This window comes from Lemur catta, chromosome 11 (genome assembly GCF_020740605.2).
Source record: "Lemur catta isolate mLemCat1 chromosome 11, mLemCat1.pri, whole genome shotgun sequence".
Classification (NCBI taxonomy): Eukaryota; Metazoa; Chordata; class Mammalia; order Primates; family Lemuridae; genus Lemur; species Lemur catta.
In genome coordinates, this window is record NC_059138.1 from 90,461,125 (window position 1) to 90,480,595 (window position 19,471).

Below are 19,471 nucleotides of genomic sequence, written 5' to 3' on the forward strand. Positions count from 1 at the left end.
CACACACACATACACACACACACGTGTGCACACCTATGCACCTATGTGAGGTGAGGGACATGTTAATGTACTTGACTACAGTGATCATTTCACTATGTATATGTATTAATGTAACAGAACATCATGTTGAACACTTTAAATATATATAATGAATGAATTTTAAACAGTTGGAAACTCATAACATGCTAGAACATCACCTATTTTAAAACCTGATTTTTACTTTCCATCTGGGCCACTAGCCGGTACAGTACCCGTGAGCCACTTATTTATCTCTGTGATCAGGCAAGAGCGAAGCGGCACCACAGAGGCACGCGCAGTGTGCCTGGGAAACTCCCCTGCGCTCCTCAGAGTGACGACAAGGAAAGGGCAAAGCCTGCTTCACACTTGCTTTGAGGCCCCGGATTTCAGCTAATTGAAATAAACCCAGGTGTCTTCTCATGAGCGAGTGTGAAAGGAGACAGGACAGGGTGACAAGGAAGCCCAGACACTCGCTCAGCTGAGATGCTTCCGAAAGGGTTCTAAGAGCTTCTCCCCCAAAACTGAAATAGGAATCGTTTCTCCAGCCCCTTCCACCGGGGCGTATTCTTGAAGAGCCGTGACTTCAGTTCTTCACGACAGGATTTGGTAGGAAATTGTTAGGCAGAGGGCCAACTGACATACCAGAATGACCCCGGGAAGAGCCTTCCCCATGCAGGGCCACCATGCTCTGCTGAGCCCCCGATTTTACCCCAGATCCTGAGAGAACGGGTGGACTCTGGCAAAACTGCAACAAGAGGTGAAGGCAGCGGAAACCTGCTTTTCAGATTGCAAAATTGGAAATTCTTTCCAGTGGGACACACTGAGATACTTGGTTAGGTGGTGGCATTTCTTCTAAAAAGGCATATTTAAAAGGGAAATGGTAAGTCGAAAAAACTAAAACGAGTATCCTTCCAGTACAAGAAGTGTTAGCAATTCCCCCATGTTTTATATATAAACCGTAACTTACAACGCAGCTGTAAAAAGCTGCAAACCACAAGAGGGCGCGGTCCCTGCTAGCCTCACACACTACCCCTCCCCTGGACACCCCACCAAGAGGGTTTCAGGACCCAGCCTCAACTCCTTGCTGTTTACTTGAATTTCTTTTCTTTTTGTAGTACCCGCTCCATCATGTGATCTTACTGGCCTCCTCCCCAAATATTGCATCTTTCAGCATCTACAGCATCTCCCGCACCTCAGGATGGACGTGGAGCTGTCCACCCCCAGGGCCACAGTGGGCTGCGCCGAGTGCAGGTGTGGACCGTGAGGAGGGACTCAGCACGCGACTTCTGGCGGACATCCTGGGAGCCGGGCATGATTCCAGCCCTGTCCCTGCATGGGCAGCTGCAAGGAGCGCTCCTCCTCAGCGAGGTCCCAGCAGGAGGCCCGCATCAAGCCATGACGCAGTGGACAGGTGGCATGCTCAGAAATAAAGCCATGCTGCTTGCTTTACATCCCCGAGACTGTGGAGTTGTCATAACTTCTCCATCCTGACAGAGAGAGACTTTACTGCCGTCTACCCAGGATTGGATAAATTTGCATTTCTCCCTGAGCAAGGGTGACCTTCTTTCCAGGACAGAGGCTGTTAGGGGTCAAACAGTCCACTGTGTTTCCACCACACCTAAGCCAGAGCTCTGGAGACAAGCTGTCCACACTGGAGGCCAGGCAGTCTCCAAAGTGACTTTCAAACATCTGCTGGACAGTTCCTCAACAGTTACAGAGGCGCCACGTGACCCGGCAACCCCACTCCCAGGTATATACTCAAAGAACTAAAAGCAGGTGCTCAAACAGCCATGTGTGCACCCCTGTTCACAGCATCACCATTCGCAAAACCAAAGGTGGGGCATCGAGAGACGAATGGATGAACTCACTGTGGTCTATCCATATCGTGGAATATTCAGCCACAAACAGTAAAGCCGTTTGGATGCAGGCAGTAATGTGGATGAACTCTGAAAACATCACACTAAGTCAAAGGAGCCAACCACAAAAGGCGCATATTGCATGAAGCCATTTATATGAAACATCCAGAAAGGCAAGTCCACAGGGAGAGCAGCTGAGTGGTGCCAGGGCTGGGGACAGCGTGGATGGGGACTGACTGCCAACAGCATGAGGTTTCCATTTGGGGTGATGGGAAACTTCTGAAACTCGACAGTGCTGATGGTTGTGCGACAATGTGAAGGTACTTAATGCCACTGAACTACAGGCTTAAAAATGGTTAAAATGCTAAAGTTTATGTTACGTGTATTTTACCACAGTAAAAAAATATATAAGTAAAATAAATTTTTGTTAAATCTTCAGTGATTTTTGTTTTCTAGGTGGGCCAGACCAAAAGTTTTCATTTTGAAATGCATATTATTTTATTATGAATTACTTTCTCTTTATGTCTCCTTTAACATGAGTGTTAGGGTGTTAGATTTATTTTTTAACATCTGTTTAAGTAGCTTATATCAGTTATGACTTTCATTTCAGGATAGAAAAGATGACATTGGAAGTTATTTGTTACAGAAAATGGAACTTTGGCCTGAGCGGGTTGAGAGCTGTTGCTAAGGCCAACCCAGGCAGTGTAGACCAAGCAGGAAGTGGTCTGGAACCCACGCCTGGAAGGCACCTCCTCCTCTGTGTCCCTGGCCTCTCAGCAACACCTGCAGAGCGCCTGTCAAGGTGACAGTGGGGGACACCTGAATCCACCTGCTTTGTGGAATAAGGGCCTTTTGGGCAAACGGATGTGACTCATCAACTCTAAAATTTCGAAGTTGGTTTTATATGATAAGAGAAAGTAATTACAGCAACAGTTTCCCAGTGCAGACCGTGTTTCTCAATCTAAAACGATTTCCGAATTGGAAAGGCACAGAGCTCTCTGCAGCGCAGTGGGCTGACTCTGATGTTAAACGTGCGCTCACATACACATGGCCTGTCCACACCCACGGCCACTCCTAGCCCCTGGGCAAGATTCTTTTCAGAGCTCTCACGGTACACAAATATCCCATCTCCTCAACCACCTCCAGGGACTAAAGCTCACTGATGTTTGATAAAAAGCCTGGTTTTGCCCATGGCGGCCAGCAGAGAGCAAGAGCCCCTCATGGACACACGGCCAGCACCCTCGGCCTTGGCTTGTTGATTCCCAGAACTCCTTTATCCAGGTTCTCTGATGCGGACCAGGGAGTCCCCCTCGTAAGACCCAGGTCCTGGGACCCCACCCCGCTGCAGGGACGAGGCAGTGAGGGGAAGCCTCTCAGAGAGAAAGTGACCCTGGGCTGAGCAGGGCCACCCGGAGACGGCCCCTGACAGGCAGAGGCTCTCTGTGAGCCATGGCATCTTGCCGACACCCGAGTCCACATGGGCTCCCCAGGGAGCGCCTATGCCTGGCGCTGTGGCCACTCCTCCGTCTGTCCTCCTCAAGCTGTGCATGCTGGTGTCTCCCCCCACGTTCACAGGGCCCAACACTCTCCGTGTGAAGCCTGTAGCTGCAGAATGCTCGGTTATAACACGCAGTACACAAATAACTGCACATGGAGCTTTGGAAAGTGCGACAGATGCTCTGTGTCCCGAGCATAGCACAACCCCCCACTTCCAGACCACTAAAGACCAAATCCAACAGGTGTGCTTATTTCTCCGGACACCCGCTGCTCTGGGCACAGGCACTGCAGCCTGCTCACTCCCTCCTTCATGACATTCTCTCTCTGCAGAGCAGAGCAAGTGCCACCCCAGGGCAATCCCACCCACCCCGAATGCCAGCCCTCCCTCATCCCTGGACCCCCATGGAGCTCCTAGGCACGGTGCCACCTTCTGAGCTGCCCTCTCCACCAATGAGCCAGTGACCATGCAAATAAACAAGCGAGCCTGGCCGCGGCCCTGGCCAGCCCAAGACCCCAGGCTCCCCTCTGCCCTCTGTGGCCTGGCTGTGGGGCTCCCGCTGGGCACCCTTCACGCCTTCCCTTACTTGCTGGGTGGCAGCAGAGGTCCCAGCGTGTTGAAGTGAGGTGGGGGTCCTGCACGTCTCCTCTCTGTGAGTCCACAAGCCTCTCGCCACGCAGTCAGTGCTTGCAGGGCAAGCTGCTTTCTGAATGCTAACGTGCCCTTCCAGCTTCACTTTGGTTCCTTAGGTTGGGGTTTAACACATAATTTAACTCTCTCAGCCTTCCACTATCAATTACTAAAAGCTGACACTCTCCACTGCTGTGAATTTTCTTCAGTATAAACAGGTGATCAGACGTGGGTTAGCACTAATGAAGCAGACGCCCGAGTCTGGGAGGCCCACTGAATGCCTGGCAGGAATGTCACAACACTCGCTCCCTGCAAGCAGAACAGGCCTGCCAGGCTCCTGCCCTTGTGAGGCTGAGGTTGATAGAACATGAATAAAATATTTTGACAAGAAGAAGCAAGGAGCCCTCAAGGTATGAAAAAAACAGAGCAGGCTTTTCGCCATCTGTGGAATTGTAAATTTCACAGGTTGAATCATTTCTTTTATTGCTCAGATATCACCAGTCGAAATCTTCCCCCACTTAAAGGATGTGATCCAAAAAACCCGCCCACATGCACGCTGACGCCAAGCTGGGAGACCGGCGGGGGTGGGGCAGTGAGCGCAGCAGCACTGCCAGGCCCTCAAAGACACGGGGCACAGGGCATCAGAGAAGAGTGAGGGAGCCGCCCTCCCTGGCAGGCAGGGCTCCAAGGGAGCAAAATGCCCCCAAACCAACTTCCTGCACCTCACTCCATTTTATAAGAGGACACTACTGCACTCCGTGGCACAGACAGCACCCAGGTCTCGGCCGCCCAAAGCTTTCTCGCCACCCCCCCACCCCCACCCGCCCCTGGATGGCCTTTCTCTCATCTTGTGGGCGGGAAGGGCTGCTCCACACTCTCTGGGGAGAAAGCTCACCTAGTGCCCACTCAGCAGAGCCACTCTGGAGCTGGGAGCACCATGTGCATTTCCAACTGTCCCAGGCCCCTCTATTTGCAATATTTATTAAGCTCGTACTGTTTGCCAACAAACAAAATAAGTAAGTCACAGGCACTGCCCTCGAGAGATCTTCTGGCTGGTGGAAGAGTGTGAGTTCAGTGCAATAAGGGCATGACCATGGGGTGCAGAGTCAGACAGACGGGGGCTCTGCCAGGCATGCTGGTGGGAGTGAAGGTCCCTGACATAGCGTGGGCACTGAGAGTGGCAGCTCTTACTGTCATCATCACCGTCACCATCATCGCTGTCAGCATCACCTGCACCATCACCATCACCATCTCCATCACCATCACCACCACCACCATCTCCATCATCATCACCATCATCACCACCACCACCGTCTCCATCACCATCACCATCATCACCACCACCGTCTCCATCACCATCATCACCATCACCACCACCACCGTCTCCATCATCATCATCACTGTCAGCATCACCACCACCACCACCGTCTCCATCACCATCACCATCACCACCACCACCGTCTCCATCACCATCACCATCACCATCACCACCACCGTCTCCATCACCATCACCATCACCACCACCACCGTCCCCATCACCATCACCACCACCGTCTCCATCACCATCACCACCACCACCGTCTCCATCATCACCATCACCACCACCACCGTCTCCATCACCATCACCATCACCACCACCACCGTCTCCATCACTGTCACAACCTTCACCACCACCAACATAGGCACTGCCATCACCATCACCATTATTATTATTGTGCTTGACGGAAGAGACTTTCTCAGGACATTCTCAGCCTTCACATGTAATTTTCACGTCGGAAATAACGAGGCCGTGGAGCGCGTGCTGCTGCCTGCGGAGCTGGTAACGTGAGCTGCAGAGCTCTGCAGGACACGTGTCAGGCCCCAGGAGGACATTCCCAACTCCCTACCACAACCGGTGGTCTTTCTCACTTTAAGGACATGATCTGCAAAGAGCGAAGGATTTTAATAACTTCAGGATGCTGAGGTCTCTATGACAAATCTTCATCTACAGCAGAATTAAGTCTGGGATGAGATGGAAGGCAGGCCAGGAAGGAGGGGCTCGTGTAGATGACATGGTGCTCTCAGAGCTTCCAGTCCACGCTTTCCCCTCGTGAGCGGGACATGACGTGCACTCTGGTGGGTCAGGCACTGTCACACCACCCGTGGGCCTGAGCCTCGTCCTCCAGATGCGGGAATGAAGCATCTGGGGGGTGGGGTGACGGCACCATGATGGGCATGTCATGAGCAAGGACCCGCAGGGCCCATTCCTATTTGGCACATGGAACTGAGAGCTGCAGTGGGGGACCCCAGCCCGGCAGCGCTCACCTCCCCTGGCCAGCAGAGGGGTCGGATATGGGCTGGGGGACCTGGAACACCTTCCAGCATCCCGAAACCTTCTGAAGACGGTCCGGGACTCAGAATCCACTGGCAAGCTGCCACGATTTCGTGCATTTCCCTGCTCATGTCTAGTGATTTTTGTTTTCTGTTGCTTGCCAATCTAGCCTCTTCCAAGTGAGGATACAAATACTGAAATTTAAATGTTACTCAAAGGGTTCCAGTGTTCTCTATACCTGCCAGGGAGAGGAGAAACCTTCCCTTCCCCACTCACCTGGAACAGGACGCCCATCCTGGAAGAGCCATGGTCCCAGGCAGGACACGGCTTCCTCTGCCCTGTCCCCAGTGCTGGGACTAAACCTTCAATGTCCATTACTCGCTGCTTACAGACTGCTGCTCCCTTGTAACGGGATTCTTATGAGAAGGGCATCTCCAAATTTTAAAAAGGTCTCGGAAGACTAGTATCCAGTTTGCTTATATCTAATCTCTAAAGGTATGAAAGAAATTGACAAATGGCCCAAGACATCTGTCAAACATGAATGGCTTAATAACTATTTCAAATTTGTGTGATCAACAGCCAAATATGCACACTGAATTTTACTGGTCTATTGCTGAAGTATAAAAGTCCTTTAATTTCAAAATTGCAATTATTTTTATAACAAAAGGAATTAATTAAAAGGATCTAAAATCAAAATCCTAGATTAAAGTGATGAGTTTATTAAGTAATTTAAAAATGGCCAACATGAAGGTGGAATCTATGAAGTGACCTTCTAAAATCCCTTGCTTCACAACTGTTTTGAGATGGCAATCACGGAGGAGTGGATTCAGCCAACTGGGTGACACGTTAACCTAAGGAGGCCACTGTGTGTTAACCTGAGCCTTGGAGTCCTTTTCTCCACATGCACTCATGCCTCCAACCTCTTCCAAATCTCAAAAGAGGTATTTTAATTCAGGAGAAAGACTTCTGATTTCAATTTTTCCAAGTAATTTCTTTTAAGAGGGTTTGGTGAGGTTAGGTCAGGGGTGATAATGCTCTAATGCAGATAGCTTTGTTCCCCCAAAACCTTTTTTATAAAGTCAGAATTTCCTGAAAGTATTTGATTAATGAGTTAAAGTTTTCAACCTGTACCTAGTACTGTGTCATTGCTACGATCACGGTTGTGGTGGCTGTGGTTATGTGGCTGGATCGTAGAGTCTGATTATCTACTCACAGGAGACTCTCTGAGCTCCTTCCTTCCAACTCCCGGTTAATGACACATGAAGTCCGAGTCCCTCGGGCAGGCTGGATGCCCCCTGCGTGCTCATCCCCAGTCCCAACCTGAGAGGTGAATGTGGACAAGCTCTCTCTCAGCCAGGCACTGAGATCTGGCTTCCTGCTCACAGATGGAGCGAAGAGAAATTAACAGGGGCTCCGCCTTTACCCGCCAAGGTCATTCAGGCAGCCAGCAGCACACTCAGCCCTGAAGCCAGGACCAATATCTGCAAAGTGTGTTCCTTCCCCGTCCTAGACCTGAGTGAGGGGGGACTTCAATCCTCACCTGACTCCAAAGAGGGCAGGGACACTGGGTCCACGCTGCAGGGCCCCTGCAGTCCCACTGAACCTCCGTAAATGCCACTGGAAGATGGGATCAGTCCCTGCAGCAAGCGTCCCTAGAAAGTGACATGGGCTACCACACCTAAACCCCCAGAGTGACGCCAGGCATGAATGGCAGTTTCTCTCATCTGTATCACTAGCACAAAGTGGTAATCTGACACCTGCGGTGTCAATCGAGTGCCCTCTCCCATCTGTAACCTCTCTGGTCTTCTCTTGTAGAGGCAAGGCCCTCTAAGGAGCCAGCCAACCCCCCATGCAGATACACCCAAATAGGCCAACATGGGAGGCCTGGGACCCCGCGGATGCCACACTCTCAGGCCTTTCAGGTCCTGGTCCCTGCCTGTAGCATTTGGGCCCCCAAAATGCATTTCTATGTCTCCACCTCTGGTAGCTGCCCCGGGTCCCACAGGCACAAATGCCTCGGCCTGGCTACCTCATCCCAGCACGTCCCTGTGAGGGGGCGTCCAGCCTACACGTTCTCCCTGCGGCCCTTGCCCACGCAGGCCCCTGCCTCAGACACCCCTGCTCCATGCCAGTGCCCCTCTCTGCCTGCTGGGCCTCCTCCCTGGCCCACTCACCACGGCCAGCTCTTGGGGACCCTCAGCCGTCAGGCCTCCCCAACACAAAGACCATTTTACAGTCACCTGAACCGAACACACACCCGCCGCACTGCTGCAGCCAGAAGATGGCGCCTACCTACACTGTGCACGGCCAACCTAGACACGTGTAATGGTAATTGGTAATTTCATGTACCGTGACTGCTTCATCACTTCCCTGTCCCCTCAAGGCTGCCTTAGGGCCCAGCTGTCCTCTTCACTCCCCAGCCTGCAGGCCACTGAAGTGCCTGACCTGGACCACATGGGCAGAGGTCACGATGCCTCCTTTGCTAATCCATTACCATTGTCAGAGTGGAAAAGGTTTCCTTGTTAAGCCCATTCTGCAGATGTGGTCACTGAGGCTCAGAAGTTAAGTACCTGGCCTGGAATGGCAGAGGTAGGAGGTGGCAGAGGGGAGTCCGCCCTAGGTGGCCTGGCTTCTGAGCTGTGCTATCGATGAGCTCACTGCACCCTGAGACAGACACTGACCAGTGTGTGGGAAGCGAAGACACGGCTCTTTGCAGTGGGGCCCCAGCCCTTGCCCCCACACTGACTTTAACAGCCGGTCTTCTGCCTTTCCTTCCCACGCTCCGACCCTGCTACCAAGGCCCAGGCTAGCATGGTCACATTTTGATCCTAGGTCAAGATTCATGAGAGTAGAAACTGCAAGAGAAATGTCCCTCCCTTGTGGCTTTCACCGGAGCCAGCCGCCTCGTAGGCTAACTTCGTGTCACGGGTCAGCATCCCGGGGAACGCCAGCTCACCTTGCCGCCCGGGAGCCCTGCCGGGGCCCTCTCCTGTGTCGGGAAGCCTGCCGCTCGCCCGGCGCCCGCCTCCCACGCTGTCCAGAGACGCGGAGCCGTTGGCCTGGCTGCCCAGGGTGCTCATGTGGGTGGGGATGGGCTCGAAGGTGGGGTCCAGCTCCAGGATCAGCCTGTTGAGCTGCTCAATGGACTGGTCGATGTCCAGGGGTGGGCGAGCCCGGGGAGGGGCCTGCGCTCAGCTCCGGGCTGGCTCCGTTCATGACTTGGTCATCTGGAAACCTGGGTTTGAACGCTTTGCCAGGAGAGGCTTGCTGCGTGTCTGGGGGAGGTGGCCCACTGCCACTGTGGCCTCTCTGGACAGCTACTCTGCTGCTGGGCCCGCGGGTGGGGGTGACCGGGAGCCTGGGCTGGGCTTGGACGAGGCCCGAATTGTCCCCTGGGCCGCGGCTGGCGAGCCCGGCCTCCCCGTCGGGGGCGAAGCTGTACTGGTGGGCCGCCACCATCTGCTGCTGGCGCACCCAGGTGTGCGTGGAGTAGCTGCTCTGCCCGTAGGCCTGCGTCGGGGCCGGCACCGAGGGCTTCCTCAGCAGGGGCTGGGGCTGCTTGGGCTCTCGGCTCCCGAAGGTCCGCTCCCGCTCGAAGGGAGGGTCCATGCCGAGGCCCAGGTCTGGAGCGAGGGCACCCTGCTGATCCTCCCCGACGGTGCTGCCGAAACCGTCGGACAGGAGGGAGTTTTGGCTGCTCTTGTGGCAGGTGAAGGGGCCCAGGTGGCCCGACTGCGGCCCTTCTGAGGAGGACAGGGTCCCGAGGCTGTCCACGCTGTGCAGGTCGTGGTGGGGCATCTCGTCGTCCAGAATGTCCGTCTCCCGGTCCTTCAGGACCGCGTCCCCGTTCACGTGGACCTGGGCCGGCACCACGTGGCGTGTCCCGCTGTACTTGCTGCGAGCATCAGTCATGCCCTTGAGAGAGGCCCCGGAATCTTCCAGGCCAAAGCCGCTGAGCAGCTGGTCTAACTCGGCCTTCTCCTGGGCGCTCAGGCCCCTCTTGGCTCCCGGAGCCAGGCGCTCCTCGGTCTTGTCGGTCCTGACCGAGGCCGTGGAGTGGCCAGAGTCACTGCTGACAGACAGGGTGTGGTCACTGTGGTCCGGGCTGCTGGCGGCCGGGACGGCCTGGGGGCCACCCGGGATGCCAGGATCCGAGCAGCTTTTCTTCCTCACCTTAGCGTAAAGGCTGCCGTCGACAGGGCCCTGCGTGTGCAGCACTGCGGGGGAGAAAGCAGGAGACAGAGGCTTTAGGTCAGGGATGAGAGGGCCGTCGCACTCTCCAAACAGGCACAAGCATTTGTCTGAGCAAACAAGCGAGTTCACAATATGACTTACAGTAAACAGGGATAAACACTCGTCTAAGACTGAGAAGTGCTGTGTGTACTGCAGACAATGAAAAGCAATTCAAATACTCAAACATCTTAAAGCGCTAGAAATCATTTCTACCTTTCTGGGCAAAAAGAATTACCCTTTGGAGAAGCTCTGGAATTCTTCCCTCTTGAGTCAGCTTGCCTTGAGGGATCACTGTTAATTCTGTCATTATTTTGCAGGTTGAGCCCAGCTCAGCTCATAAATCTCCAAGAAGTGACTAAGACAAAGGAGAGTTTCCAGCTGGGTCCCTGTTGGCTGAATGCTGGCTAAGTGCCATGCAGCACGTTGCTCTTAAACCGAGTATCTGAAAAGCTGCTAAACTCAATGAAAAGAGAAAGTGCAGGAATGATACTGGGCCTTTCCGTTTAGTTTAGCATCTTTGAGCCAAGTAGGTACGCGATGAACCTGTCAGGACCACATGACACTTGAGGACGACCTGCATGCACTGATTTACAAACATGGAATATCAGGACAACAAAAATTAGGCCTAATGTGTGGGTGGGAAGTGCCGACCCTCTGCTGCTATTATTAATTACAGCCCCGGCTGCAGCGTTCCTGGACTCCCGAGACTCGTCTGCTGACCTGTAGTCAGCACATCCCTCACCCCATGCCTCCTCCGCCTTCCTCTACTCTGGGCTGTGAAATTGCAGGCATTCCACAACATTCCACAATAAGGGAGCTGCTGATGGTTGGAATCTGAGACGTGAGTCAGCCACCACCTCCTGGCCGAGGGAGCCTGGCCCTGGAGCCCTCTGAAGGGACCTGCCCTGAACGTGTGTCCCGAGGCCCCGGGCTCCAGGCTGGACACACCACATGGTCAGCGGCTGCTGGGTTTCTCGAAAACACCAGGACACTGTGTTGGGACAGAGTCCTGAGAGGTATGGGGTGCTGTGCTGAGAACACGCGCAGCCTGGGCTTCTGTCTTGTTTCAGCTGTGTCCAAGGGAAGCATGCAGAGAAGCAGGGCAAGGGACAGCGAACACCAGGGTAGAGCCGGTCTGGAATGGCCCCAACACCCATCCTAAGTAGAGCATGTGGGAGGGAGGGTCTGGGAGTAGAAACGGTACGCAAGATGCTGTAAATAGACCAAGTCTTCAAGACATTGTGACTGGTGACAAGAGACTACTGCACGTGGCCATGGGATTGGTCTAAGGTAACAGCATCAGCGACAGCTGCTATTTGCTGAGCACCTCCTACTTCCAGGGCGGGCACATAGCACATTTTCTCTAATTTTCACAGTATGACCTAACTAGCTAACTTGCATTGTTATTCCTTGTTTATCTATAAACAACTAGGCCCAGAGAGAGTAAATAACTTGCCAAGGTCAGGCAGCTGCTAGGAGGCGGAGCTGGGCCCAGAACCCAGGAGTGCTGGCCCTGAAGCCCGTGCGCTCCTGCCTGCCCACCGCCTACCTGCTCAGAGAGCAACTGAGGGCTCCGTCAGTGGCTCTGTCCACAAGAAGGTGGCACTGCAATCACATTGCTCTGACCAGGGATCAGTGAGTGACCCTGGGCAAGGCTTCAGAACAGGCAGAGACTGAAATACCTCCTCCTGTACCCAGCTCTCTGCAAATTAAAGGAAACCTGGAAAGACTGCCCTAAATTATAAGGCACTTGCACACATCACCTCTAACGATTTTGAAAGTGAAATGCAATCCACGTGTTGAATTATCAAGGCCTGTGCAGTAGAACGGCCTCTCGAAGAAGCTCGGGCATCAGATGGACGCCGGTTCAAATCCCCGGCTCTCCCCTGGGACCTCCCTCAGAGTTCTACCAGCTGGTACCTTCACCTTGACCTTCCACTTTCCAGCTGTAAAATAGGGGTGTGGGTAGATCTTCTACATAAAAGTCGACCTGAGAATTAAGTGGCACAGTACACAGGTGTCTTTCTAGTAAACACCAGCTTAATTTGGCTTCTGTTTAGATCCTCCGTTCCCAGAAAAAGTCAACTAATGTAAGACCTGGGAAATCAGTCTTTCTATAATACTCTGCAGAGCATGAGAAGAGGAGGGGGTGCTGACAAATGCCTTCTGCAGAGACCCCACCACGTTGGAGGGGACTGCGTGGCTGTCGGCCTCGTCTCACCCGGCACAGCACAGACCACTGGGCCACACGGCCAAGGGCATGAGTCGGCTCATTATAGTGACAGAGTTCATGCTTCTAAAACTGTGGATTTCTGACTTCTATACCCTTCCCCCTAAATCTGAATTAAAATGAACTGGCACAATGACTTAAAAAAAAAAAAAAAAGGAGCTCAAGAATGAGTTGTAAAAATATTCTTGTAACTTAAATTGGAACGTTGCCAGAAAGTGCTTACTAATCATTCTGACAGAGTCCTTGGCTAGCCCCACTCTAAGAACAGTACGTAAGGAAGGGCCTGTATGAAATGGTAAAGAACAGGATATTCCCTTGGCTGGGGGGTTATGAACAATCCTGTTATTCCTAACAATAATCCTACTTATTACTTTTATTAATAGTAGGAATCTTAAAGTAATAATAAATGCATTAAAAACAACACCGTTTCCATTACGATTAACTAAACACTCGATCTATGCCAGGCTCAGCTGTGAGCATTTTAGGCAGAGTCTCATGAAATCCTGAAAGCCCAGGTGGCACACGGCCACCCTCCCACAGGACAGAGAGGGGTCCCATCCAGCCCTGTCCAGCGCCAAAGACCAGCCTGGACTCTTCCTAAACTTCCTGCTACGCACAAAGATAACTTCCTACATCAGAAAATGTCCAACCGGCCACGGGCGGGGTGCTGCAGGGAGAAAGAAAATGCCCGGCCAATGTTAATCCACAGGAAAAACACATGAAACCAATCAAGTGACTCCCGAGACAGAACCAGCCAAGCTTCTGAGTCACTTCTTAGGAGCACGGATCTTCTCAAGGTGCAGAGCTCCAGGGGGGCTATCCCAGGAGCTCCACAGACGCCCCCCACCCCGTACCCGTAAGTCTGTGATCTCGGGTGGGGGGCAGAGGAGTCAGCCTCAGGGGGAGGGAGGAGGAGGGGCCTCCGGAAGGCACTCTTCCTCCCCTGCATTCTGATAAGCGGCTACCACTTTGCAAGAGGAAGGACTTGAACTTCACCTGGACAAATGGGATGCTTCAGTTTCCCTTTATCCTCAAAGATAGGATTCCCAACCTGCATTCACTCTCTGTGTGTTCCCAATCATGACGTTTACACTGTTCAGACTCCTGGTTCTTCATTTATAAAAGGCAATTATTCCATCTTTGAATGAAGTTATGAGAACTAGAGAAAATATATGTACAGCACCAGCTCAGAGGCTCCTAACAAGGGTACCCATAATTACTATTAAAAGTTCTTTCCAGGGTGGACACGGCCCTGCGTCTCCTCCCTGGACGCATTTCCTCACTGTCTTATTGCTCCCAGAACACTGCAGGCCTGCACCTGCCCTGGGGCCTTTGCTCCTGCCATCTCTGCCTCCAGGGCCCTGCACCGTGGCTGGCACCCTCACCCCCTCTGCACAAGCCTCCCCTGGCGTGCCTTTCGCCTTTTGCCGCCGGGGTCCATCCACAGCGTGTGCCCACCCAGGCGTCGTGCACTGCCCAAACCCCACTAGGGCACAGGCTCGCTGCAGGCAGCGGTCTAGGTCTGTTTTGCTCCCTCTGGGATGCCCAGCATCAGAGAACGGCCCCTGGCACCAAGTGAACACTGCGTAACTGAGGGGCTAGTTTTCTAGCTTTTTCTCACATGACAAGACCTGGGGAGCTATTTCAGAAAGCTCCACTGCCTTAGCTGGCCACACACACACAAAAAAGCCAAAACTAACCAACTAGAAACATACACCTACAGGATGTAAAATGCCCCATAGCCCTTGCGTACCTGCACCCCAGGTTCCCCTACTCTCTGGCCACCAAAACAACCTCTTCTCAGGCAGCATGACCACGTCTGGCCATCCCTGAGAGCCAGGAGCAGGGCTGGCCACCGCTCCTCACTCACCTGGCTGGTTTTCAAATGACACAGAACAAAATTGGAAAAGTATCTAAAAGCATTCAATTTAATGGTTCCAACGTTTCAAAGAAAGTAAAAGTTGTGATCCACGCGCCCATGGAGCAGGAAGCAGGGACCAGTGTGAACAGGGCCTGGTCACAGTGTGTTCAGAACCAGGGTATGAAGATGAGAGAGACGGAGCCCTGGCTAGCAGGTGCACAGCAAATGGCACCAGGCTGTTCGCCACGTCCAGTCTCCTCTATCCTCCTGCCACCTGTGAGGTGGACGTCCTGTGGCTCAGACCCACACAGCTCCAAGTGGCAGAGCTCGGTACATGCCATGTGTCTTACCTGTGTATCGTCTCTCTTCTCACCTGTGAATCTGCTGCCTCTAAACTGTGCACATGAACAAGGGCTACCTCATCTAAACACTTTCTGCCATTGCTTTGCTTTCTAAGGCCCATGCAAACACTGCAGGACAAGAGCATAAGAAGAGAATTGTGACTAGAAATGAAACTTAACTGGGGGACATGGGAGAAGGGTCATTGCATGGTCGACTGCCAGTGTCTACATGAAAAACAAAACAGGAGTCCACACCCTGTTGTTTGAATCCCCCAAAGGTTCTGGTCTGCCATTAATGGATACCCTTCTTTAGCTGATGGCAGATTGCTCCTTACAATATGGTTCTAGTGTGGAAAAGTGACACAGAAAGTCATTTCCTTCCCCCAGATCAGAGAACTGATGTGGCCTCCCGAACTCCCACCTGTGGGCCCTGGCACGGCTGTGGCTGGCAGGAGCTGCCCTGACCAGCCCCTTGGGTCAGAGAGCCTGAGCCCCCCAGGTGAGGGAGGCCTCGAGGCTCTGGCCCTGGACCCTGATGTGCTGCTCTGAAGGGGCCATGGGAGCCAGGACAGAGAGGCTTTGAAAGGTGAGGACCAGTCATTCACCCACCCCTTGCATCTTTTCATATAATTAAATGAGATGTTTTAACTTTTTGCTTCCAGCTCAAAGGCAGCGGGAGGCAGTCAGAGTCAACCTCATTCTGCAAATGCAGAACCTGACCCCAGAGTTGGGGGAACTGACTTGCCGGATCCCCCAGCTTTTCAGCTGCAGATGCAGGATGAGAACCTTTCCAAGGCCAAGGCAAACCACCCCACTCTGTGCCCGCTTTCGCTCTGCACGGCTGCCACCCCAGCCAGCCAGGACCAAGGCCCCCCTTTCAAAGGGCCACTGTCTGGCAATGATTTCCCTGCAGCCTAGTTAAAAATCAAACACACATAAATATGGCTCTGAATGACTTCCACTGCGTGACATACCAGTGAGGTTTATCGTCTGGAAAAGAACCAGAAGGAAGAAAATACAGAGCAGACATTCTTGTCTTGTTAGAGGACAGTACCGGCAGCGGCAGACTTCCCCACTCACAGGTACCTGCGGGGCCATCACTCCCTTGCCACCCAGCCCTACCTCTGAAAGGTGGCTTTCCCGCCAGGATACACGGAGGGTAAGAGGCACTCATAAAATATCTCCAAAGTAATCCAAGAAAATAAGAAAGACCAAAAAAAAAAAAAAAGGATGAAAACATCCCTTCCCGTGCCAGCTGCATACAGACTAACCGATGCCCACCTGTGCTCACAGGTGTGCTAGAAACCAGCGGGCCGAAGGGAAGGCTGACCTCACCCGTCACCTCTTTCCAACATCAACCACTCAGCATGAAATGCTTAATCACTGTCCACTGGCCCTGCTTCCAGCAGAAAGGACACACGTGACAGTTTTGGAAGCTATGTGCAATCTTTCCTTCTCCCCTGTGCTGACCATATGAATCTCATTTCTATTTTTGTGACAGGTTTGCTTAAAAGGAACTTCTCATTTCAAAGAGCTAACAGTATCCTCCCTGCAAGTCTTCAAAGAAGAAACCAGAAACTTCTCCATGAGAGTGGAGTTGACTAAGCCCTTGCTACAGTCGCTAGTTGTGATTGGGAGGATTTGAAAGGAATATTCAGCACAGTTGCTGCTGTGTGCCGGGGAACGGCCAGCCTTGGGGACACACAGGAACAGGAGAGGGCAGGGGTGGTGGGCACATTTCACGGTGTCCAGACAGACCGATCGACAGAGGCACCGGGAAGACGGAGCAGGACGTGAGGAGTGACACTCACAGGAGAGCCACATGATACTGCAGGAGTCAGCACTTTCATCACCAGAGAAACAGAGAGAATTCTGGAAACGCCCCTCTCCTGCCACCCAGTAGACACTGTAAAGACAAGGCTGTCCTGGGAACACCTCACATATGCCAGGCACACTGTCACACCCCAGGAGTCTCCGTCCCCAAAGTAATCCGGTGAAGCAGGAAATGGAAAATCCATTTTACAGCTGAGAAAACAGAGGCTCAGAGAGTCTGTATTAACTTTTAAGATTTTGTAAAAAGCCTCTTAAATAGAGCATCTGGAATTCACACCCACCTTCCCCTGACTCCAAAACCCATGCTTTAGTTTCCTTCAAAATCATGAAATTCTAATACTGACCAACCACTTCTATAGGAAATTAACAAATTTAGCTTTGGAAAGGAATTCACCTGAATGTTTCCTCTGTAGTTCCCATGCAAAAAACATCTAGAGCAAGCCACACACACACAGTCGCATACACACACTCATTCTTCAGAAACTATTAAGCACTTTGTGTTTTCCCCCTAACTCCTGAAATGATTCATTATTTGGGACAGAACCCTGTGTTTCCACAGCAGTTGTACTGACAGTCACAGTTCTGTGTTCCATTTCCTAAGTGATACAGGTGCATTTCTGTTCTCACAATTAACAGACTCAGGTGCTGTTCCCCTCGTGGACTCCTCAGTGCCCCCACGTGCCCACAGCCCCCACAGCCCCCCAGGTCAGGAGCCCTGGACACACAAGGGCCCCACCAGTGCCTAAACCACCACAGGGAACACAGGCAGCTCATGCAGACACAGCCACTAACAGTCCTGTCTCCAGGTCGCCCTCACATGACTCACTTGGAGCCACCCAGCTGAGTCAATTCACCGATCCAAACAGCCCCAATAACTGGAGGCCGTGGACCACATCGGTAGCCACAGGTCCCCACGGCGGGACGGACAACCACAGCCCCCCAGGAAGAGTGGCTGGGAAGGAGGGGCTTTGCTTTCAAGAGCAAGTGCTCACCTACAGGCTGCCTTGTGGGAGGGTCTCAAGACCAAAGAGCGCCACCGCGGGACTCCACCGTGGTGACAGTTCTGTGGTGGAGAAACGGGGTCTGGACACAGGTGCGCCTGGTCGGGACAGGAGGGGAGTGGAGGCTGCAAAGGTGGGAGGGACGGTTTCGGCAATGAAAATATTTGTCCTTGATTGTGGTGGGAGTGTCCTGGCATAAAGTATGTCAAACTCTGACAACTCAACACTAAATTTTACTGCATGTAAATTACACCTCAATTAAAACTACCATCATGAGATTGAGACAGAAACACATTCACAGTGGAATGAGCCCTTACTGTGGCTTCCTCTTCCGCCTCCCGTCCTCCCCTTCCTCCTGCTCTACCTCTTCAAAGGCCTGCCCTCTTCTTTGGAGATTCTGTGCGACAGCGGAAACCCTCTTCTCCTTGGGGTAACTGTCATGGTCCCTTTGTGCCTCACTGTGACACTGGTTTTATGTGCACTTCTTCTCTCTCCCTCTAGACTTTCTGGCATAATCCATCTGGGCTTGAGTCCTGGCTTACCCACAGCTGTGTGAACTCACGTGAATTACTCAACCTCTCTGTGCCTAGTTTCTGTCTGTAGAGAAGTAACCTGGGGAAGGGGCATTTGATGGTATCAGCCCCCAGGACCACTGTGGCGATTCAATGGGACCAACGTGAAAGGTGTGGCATCAGCAGGCACTGGGGACACCTTCCCTCTGCAGTTTATTTATTTGGTCAGGTGGAGAATTCCCAGAGATCTTTTATGATTCGAGTCTGTGTCCCCTCTGGGCCCAGAGCCAGGGGATAGGAGTGCTCCACAAGCACGTTATTAGTTAGTACATGGAACTCAGGTCCAGGCCAGGTGCACTGGCTCATGCCTGTAACCTTAGCACTCTGGGAGGCTGAGGTGGGAGGATCACTTGAGATCAAGAGTTTGAGACCATCATGAGCAAGAGCGAGACCCTGTCTCCACTAAAAATGGGAAAGACTAGCCAGGTGCAGTGATGCGTGACTGAGGCAGGATGATCACTTGAGCTCAGGAGTCTGAGGTTGCAGTGAGCTATGATGATGTCACTGCACTCTAGCTGGGGCAACAGAGTGATACTCTGTCTCAATAAAAACAAACAAAAAAAAAGAACTCAGGTCCACTGACCTCACACCTTGGGAATTACATTAACGAACTGCTTTCTAATATAAGTCTATAATTAAGACAGATTTTTAAAAATTTATCCAAAAGTTCCATCACTCATCATTTGACAGGACTCAAATTGTCCCAGGCATCAGTTTTCCTAAATATCCACACAGCACGGCTCTACAGCAAGCCCCTGGCCCAGTTCTTACCAGCTATAAAACTTGTCCACTCCCACCCTTTTTTCTGACTGTTTCCTTGGTGACTGACAACAAGAATGACAAAAGCAGCAGGAATACGCCAGCTGGGCGAACACTGTCTTCCAAGCACTTCATAGGAGCTGCCCCCTTTGAGGCTCAAAACAAACCCAGAAGGGGCACAGGACTCCCTCTGTGGAACACATGAGGTCAAGGGACCGAGAGGGACTGAAGCATGCACGGGTTGCACTGGAACAGGGGCAGGAGCCAGGCGATCCTGTGATGCACACCCAGGGGCCCTGTCCCTGCGTCCCATGACCTCTCCCCTGCAGGG

At 52.5% G+C, this 19,471-nt stretch overlaps 1 protein-coding gene across 1 annotated transcript in view; it reads right to left on the reverse strand.

Annotated features, from left to right (window-relative positions):
- The window catches only part of TNS3 (tensin 3), a 260,707-nt gene that overhangs the window by 65,873 nt on the left and 175,363 nt on the right, over nt 1-19,471 (reverse strand). The window contains 2 exon segments of the mRNA XM_045565361.1: nt 9,267-9,471; nt 9,473-10,527. Coding sequence (XP_045421317.1) covers nt 9,267-9,471; nt 9,473-10,527 — 1,260 coding nt within the window.